The 7076-nt window shown below is 56.8% G+C and overlaps 1 protein-coding gene across 9 annotated transcripts in view; it reads left to right on the top strand.

The window, feature by feature from the left end:
* Positions 1-1601: 1601 nt before the first annotated feature.
* LOC117365440 overlaps positions 1602-7076 on the top strand; it is a 362671-nt gene continuing 357196 nt past the window's right edge. For all 9 annotated transcript variants that reach the window (XM_033955907.1, XM_033955906.1, XM_033955904.1 and 6 more), the window contains exon 1: positions 1602-1973. In XM_033955907.1, the coding sequence (XP_033811798.1) occupies positions 1904-1973 (70 nt within the window). In that variant the 5' untranslated portion in view covers positions 1602-1903. The remainder of the gene's footprint in view (positions 1974-7076) is intronic.

The following is a 7076-nucleotide window of genomic DNA, read 5'->3' as shown; positions in this document are numbered from 1 at the left end:
AGATGTGAGGTGGGGTCAGGTGGAATAATCCTGGGGAGAGGAAAAGCAGAGCTGATGGGGTGCATGAGGAGAGAGTGATGTGGTGAGGGAGGGTGGAATAGTTCCCTGAGCTGAGGGAGGGGGAGATGTGAGGTGGGTTGGGGTGGAATAATCCTGGGGAGAGCAAAAGCGGAGCTGATGGGGTGCAGGAGGAGAGAGTGATGGGGTGAGGGAGGGTGGAATAGTTCCCTGAGCTGAGGGAGGGGGGATGTGAGGTGGGGTCAGGTGGAAGAATCCTGGGGAGAGGAAAAGCAGAGCTGATGGGGTGCATGAGGAGAGAGTGATGTGGTGAGGGAGGGTGGAATAGTCCCCTGAGCTGAGGGAGGGGGAGATGTGAGGTGGGTTGGGGTGGAATAATCCTGGGGAGAGGAAAAGGGGACCTGATGGGGTGCATGAGGAGAGAGTGATGGGGTGAGGGAGGGTGGAATAGTTCCCTGAGCTGAGGGAGGGGGGATGTGAGGTGGGGTCAGGTGGAAGAATCCTGGGGAGAGGAAAAGGGGACCTGATGGGGTGCATGAGGAGTGAGTGATGTGGTGAGGGAGGGTGGAATAGTTCCCTGAGCTGACAAATGACAACTGTGTCAGGGCTTCTTTTTATTACGCTGTAGTCATATGTATGGTATTTTGTGCTGACGTAAAGGTGGAGGAGAATAAGAGAAAAAAAGGTGGATGGAGACGTGAAAGAAACAACGGAGAAGACGGGACAAAGAACAGACCCTGGCGAGCAAAGCACTAAATTAGAAAAATGCCACCACCATCCCAACACAGCCGAAAGACGCTGGTGCCAGCCTGAGGCTTGAAACGCACCGAGGGCGAGGCTAGTCGAGCACCAGAATGAGGCTTGAAACAAAGCGGTTATTGGAGCACAAGAATGAGGCCTGACAATGAACGCGAGAAGCTATTGGGACACCAGAATGAGGCTTGAAAGAGGCCGCGAGAAGCTATTGGGACACCAGATTGAGACTTGAAAGAGGCTATGGGAGCACCAGAATGAGGCTTGAAAGAGGCCGCGAGAAGCTATTGGGACACCAGATTGAGACTTGAAAGAGGCTATGGGAGCACCAGAATGAGGCTTGAAAGAGACCGCGAGAAGCTATTGGGACACCAGATTGAGACTTGAAAGAGGCTATGGGAGCACCAGAATGAGGCTTGAAAGAGACCGCGAGAAGCTATTGGGACACCAGATTGAGACTTGAAAGAGGCTATGGGAGCACCAGAATGAGGCTTGAAAGAGACCGCGAGAGGCTATGGGAGCACCAGAATGAGGCTTGAAAGAGAACGAGAGCGGCTATGGGAGCACCAGAATGAGGCTTGAAAGAGAACGCGAGCGGCTATGGGAGCACCAAAATGAGGCTTGAAAGAGACCGCGAGAGGCTATGGGAGCACCAGAATGAGGCTTGAAAGAGAACGCGAGAGGCTATGGGAGCACCAGAATGAGGCTTGAAAGAGAACGAGAGCGGCTATGGAAGCACCAGAATGAGGCTTGAAAGAGAACGCGAGCGGCTATGGGAGCACCAAAATGAGGCTTGAAAGAGACCGCGAGAGGCTATGGGAGCACCAGAATGAGGCTTGAAAGAGAACGCGAGAGGCTATGGGAGCACCAGAATGAGGCTTGACACAGCGACAGGCCCGCACTCTGAACATTCATTAGTTGATTTTTTAAGCCACCCAAAAACCCCGCAACCCTCCAAGGCCAAGAAATTGCCCTCGCCGGTCTTTAAAACTAGGCCAATTTGGATCCCACCGGCCTGCCTCACGTCGTTACCAAGAAAATGTGACCAATCATAAAGAGCGAGTCTTCCTGGCGTTCCACGGTTGCCGGGCAACTATATCTGGGATTTCCGGCGTTGAGCGGTTGCTAAGTAATGCCGTTGAAGGGCTGTCAGTTACGTGGAGTTGAACCGTTTTTGAGTCCGGAGCGAGTGAAAAATCCATGTGAGTGGGGTGGAAGGAGGGTGGAATAATCCTGGGGAGAGCAAAAGGGGACCTGATGTGGTGAGGGAGGGTGGAATAGTCCCCTGAGCTGAGGGAGGGGGGATGTGAGGTGGGGTCAGGTGGAATAATCCTGGGGAGAGGAAAAGCGAAGCTGATGGGGTGCAGGAGGAGTGAGTGATGTGGTGAGGGAGGGGGGAATAGTTCCCTGAGCTGAGGGAGGGGGGATGTGAGGTGGGGTCAGGTGGAATAATCCTGGGGAGAGGAAAAGCGGAGCTGATGGGGTGCAGGAGGAGAGAGTGATGTGGTGAGGGAGGGGGGAATAGTTCCCTGAGCTGAGGGAGGGGGGATGTGAGGTGGGGTCAGGTGGAATAATCCTGGGGAGAGGAAAAGCGGAGCTGATGGGGTGCATGAGGAGTGAGTGATGTGGTGAGGGAGGGGGGAATAGTTCCCTGAGCTGAGGGAGGGGGGATGTGAGGTGGGGTCAGGTGGAATAATCCTGGGGAGAGGAAAAGCGGAGCTGATGGGGTGCATGAGGAGTGAGTGATGTGGTGAGGGAGGGGGGAATAGTTCCCTGAGCTGAGGGAGGGGGGATGTGAGGTGGGGTCAGGTGGAATAATCCTGGGGAGAGGAAAAGCGGAGCTGATGGGGTGCATGAGGAGTGAGTGATGTGGTGAGGGAGGGGGGAATAGTTCCCTGAGCTGAGGGAGGGGGGATGTGAGGTGGGGTCAGGTGGAATAATCCTGGGGAGAGGAAAAGCGAAGCTGATGGGGTGCAGGAGGAGTGAGTGATGTGGTGAGGGAGGGGGGAATAGTTCCCTGAGCTGAGGGAGGGGGGATGTGGGGTGAGGTTGAGTGGAATAATCCTGGGGAGAGGAAAAGCGAAGCTGATGGGGTGCATGAGGAGTGAGTGATGTGGTGAGGGAGGGTGGAATAGTCCCCTGAGCTGAGGGAGGGGGGATGTGAGGTGGGGTCAGGTGGAATAATCCTGGGGAGAGGAAAAGCGAAGCTGATGGGGTGCATGAGGAGTGAGTGAGGTGGTGAGGGAGGGTGGAATAGTCCCCTGAGCTGAGGGAGGGGGGATGTGGGGTGAGGTTGAGTGGAATAATCCTGGGGAGAGGAAAAGCGAAGCTGATGGGGTGCATGAGGAGTGAGTGATGTGGTGAGGGAGGGTGGAATAGTCCCCTGAGCTGAGGGAGGGGGGATGTGAGGTGGGGTCAGGTGGAATAATCCTGGGGAGAGGAAAAGCGAAGCTGATGGGGTGCATGAGGAGTGAGTGAGGTGGTGAGGGAGGGTGGAATAGTCCCCTGAGCTGAGGGAGGGGGGATGTGGGGTGAGGTTGAGTGGAATAATCCTGGGGAGAGGAAAAGCGAAGCTGATGGGGTGCATGAGGAGTGAGTGATGTGGTGAGGGAGGGTGGAATAGTCCCCTGAGCTGAGGGAGGGGGGATGTGAGGTGGGGTCAGGTGGAATAATCCTGGGGAGAGGAAAAGCGAAGCTGATGGGGTGCAGGAGGAGTGAGTGAGGTGGTGAGGGAGGGTGGAATAGTCCCCTGAGCTGAGGGAGGGGGGATGTGGGGTGAGGTTGAGTGGAATAATCCTGGGGAGAGGAAAAGCGAAGCTGATGGGGTGCATGAGGAGTGAGTGATGTGGTGAGGGAGTGTGGAATAGTCCCCTGAGCTGAGGGAGGGGGGATGTGGGGTGAGGTTGGGTGGAATAATCCTGGGGAGAGGAAAAGCGAAGCTGATGGGGTGCATGAGGAGTGAGTGATGTGGTGAGGGAGGGTGGAATAGTCCCCTGAGCTGAGGGAGGGGGGATGTGGGGTGAGGTTGAGTGGAATAATCCTGGGGAGAGGAAAAGCGAAGCTGATGGGGTGCAGGAGGAGTGAGTGATGTGGTGAGGGAGGGTGGAATAGTTCCCTGAGCTGAGGGAGGGGGGATGTGAGGTGGGGTCAGGTGGAATAATCCTGGGGAGAGGAAAAGCGAAGCTGATGGGGTGCATGAGGAGTGAGTGAGGTGGTGAGGGAGGGTGGAATAGTCCCCTGAGCTGAGGGAGGGGGGATGTGGGGTGAGGTTGAGTGGAATAATCCTGGGGAGAGGAAAAGCGAAGCTGATGGGGTGCATGAGGAGTGAGTGATGTGGTGAGGGAGGGTGGAATAGTCCCCTGAGCTGAGGGAGGGGGGATGTGGGGTGAGGTTGAGTGGAATAATCCTGGGGAGAGGAAAAGCGAAGCTGATGGGGTGCATGAGGAGTGAGTGATGTGGTGAGGGAGGGTGGAATAGTCCCCTGAGCTGAGGGAGGGGGGATGTGGGGTGAGGTTGAGTGGAATAATCCTGGGGAGAGGAAAAGCGGAGCTGATGGGGTGCATGAGGAGTGAGTGATGTGGTGAGGGAGGGTGGAATAGTTCCCTGAGCTGAGGGAGGGGGGATGTGAGGTGGGGTCAGGTGGAATAATCCTGGGGAGAGGAAAAGCGAAGCTGATGGGGTGCAGGAGGAGTGAGTGAGGTGGTGAGGGAGGGTGGAATAGTCCCCTGAGCTGAGGGAGGGGGGATGTGGGGTGAGGTTGAGTGGAATAATCCTGGGGAGAGGAAAAGCGAAGCTGATGGGGTGCATGAGGAGTGAGTGATGTGGTGAGGGAGGGTGGAATAGTCCCCTGAGCTGAGGGAGGGGGGATGTGGGGTGAGGTTGAGTGGAATAATCCTGGGGAGAGGAAAAGCGAAGCTGATGGGGTGCAGGAGGAGTGAGTGATGTGGTGAGGGAGGGTGGAATAGTTCCCTGAGCTGAGGGAGGGGGGATGTGAGGTGGGGTCAGGTGGAATAATCCTGGGGAGAGGAAAAGCGAAGCTGATGGGGTGCAGGAGGAGGGAGTGAGGTGGTGAGGGAGGGTGGAATAGTCCCCTGAGCTGAGGGAGGGGGGATGTGGGGTGAGGTTGAGTGGAATAATCCTGGGGAGAGGAAAAGCGAAGCTGATGGGGTGCATGAGGAGTGAGTGATGTGGTGAGGGAGGGTGGAATAGTCCCCTGAGCTGAGGGAGGGGGGATGTGGGGTGAGGTTGAGTGGAATAATCCTGGGGAGAGGAAAAGCGAAGCTGATGGGGTGCATGAGGAGTGAGTGATGTGGTGAGGGAGGGGGGAATAGTCCCCTGAGCTGAGGGAGGGGGGATGTGGGGTGAGGTTGAGTGGAATAATCCTGGGGAGAGGAAAAGCGGAGCTGATGGGGTGCATGAGGAGTGAGTGATGTGGTGAGGGAGGGTGGAATAGTTCCCTGAGCTGAGGGAGGGGGGATGTGAGGTGGGGTCAGGTGGAATAATCCTGGGGAGAGGAAAAGCGAAGCTGATGGGGTGCATGAGGAGTGAGTGAGGTGGTGAGGGAGGGTGGAATAGTCCCCTGAGCTGAGGGAGGGGGGATGTGGGGTGAGGTTGAGTGGAATAATCCTGGGGAGAGGAAAAGCGAAGCTGATGGGGTGCATGAGGAGTGAGTGATGTGGTGAGGGAGGGTGGAATAGTTCCCTGAGCTGAGGGAGGGGGGATGTGGGGTGAGGTTGAGTGGAATAATCCTGGGGAGAGGAAAAGCGAAGCTGATGGGGTGCATGAGGAGTGAGTGATGTGGTGAGGGAGGGTGGAATAGTCCCCTGAGCTGAGGGAGGGGGGATGTGGGGTGAGGTTGAGTGGAATAATCCTGGGGAGAGGAAAAGCGAAGCTGATGGGGTGCAGGAGGAGTGAGTGATGTGGTGAGGGAGGGTGGAATAGTTCCCTGAGCTGAGGGAGGGGGGATGTGAGGTGGGGTCAGGTGGAATAATCCTGGGGAGAGGAAAAGCGAAGCGGAGGGGGTGCATGAGGAGTGAGTGAGGTGGTGAGGGAGGGAGGAATAGTCCCCTGAGCTGAGGGAGGGGGGATGTGGGGTGAGGTTGAGTGGAATAATCCTGGGGAGAGGAAAAGCGAAGCTGATGGGGTGCATGAGGAGTGAGTGATGTGGTGAGGGAGGGTGGAATAGTCCCCTGAGCTGAGGGAGGGGGGATGTGGGGTGAGGTTGAGTGGAATAATCCTGGGGAGAGGAAAAGCGAAGCTGATGGGGTGCATGAGGAGTGAGTGATGTGGTGAGGGAGGGTGGAATAGTCCCCTGAGCTGAGGGAGGGGGGATGTGGGGTGAGGTTGAGTGGAATAATCCTGGGGAGAGGAAAAGCGGAGCTGATGGGGTGCATGAGGAGTGAGTGATGTGGTGAGGGAGGGTGGAATAGTTCCCTGAGCTGAGGGAGGGGGGATGTGAGGTGGGGTCAGGTGGAATAATCCTGGGGAGAGGAAAAGCGAAGCTGATGGGGTGCATGAGGAGTGAGTGAGGTGGTGAGGGAGGGTGGAATAGTCCCCTGAGCTGAGGGAGGGGGGATGTGGGGTGAGGTTGAGTGGAATAATCCTGGGGAGAGGAAAAGCGAAGCTGATGGGGTGCATGAGGAGTGAGTGATGTGGTGAGGGAGGGTGGAATAGTCCCCTGAGCTGAGGGAGGGGGGATGTGGGGTGAGGTTGAGTGGAATAATCCTGGGGAGAGGAAAAGCGAAGCTGATGGGGTGCATGAGGAGTGAGTGATGTGGTGAGGGAGGGGGGAATAGTCCCCTGAGCTGAGGGAGGGGGGATGTGGGGTGAGGTTGAGTGGAATAATCCTGGGGAGAGGAAAAGCGAAGCTGATGGGGTGCAGGAGGAGTGAGTGATGTGGTGAGGGAGGGTGGAATAGTTCCCTGAGCTGAGGGAGGGGGGATGTGAGGTGGGGTCAGGTGGAATAATCCTGGGGAGAGGAAAAGCGAAGCTGATGGGGTGCATGAGGAGTGAGTGAGGTGGTGAGGGTGGGTGGAATAGTCCCCTGAGCTGAGGGAGGGGGGATGTGGGGTGAGGTTGAGTGGAATAATCCTGGGGAGAGGAAAAGCGAAGCTGATGGGGTGCATGAGGAGTGAGTGATGTGGTGAGGGAGGGTGGAATAGTCCCCTGAGCTGAGGGAGGGGGGATGTGGGGTGAGGTTGAGTGGAATAATCCTGGGGAGAGGAAAAGCGAAGCTGATGGGGTGCATGAGGAGTGAGTGATGTGGTGAGGGAGGGTGGAATAGTCCCCTGAGCTGAGGGAGGGGG

This window comes from Geotrypetes seraphini, chromosome 8 (genome assembly GCF_902459505.1).
Source record: "Geotrypetes seraphini chromosome 8, aGeoSer1.1, whole genome shotgun sequence".
NCBI lineage: Eukaryota > Metazoa > Chordata > Amphibia > Gymnophiona > Dermophiidae > Geotrypetes > Geotrypetes seraphini.
Note: the sequence above shows the minus strand (reverse complement) of the source record. Positions and strands in the feature narration are given on the sequence as shown.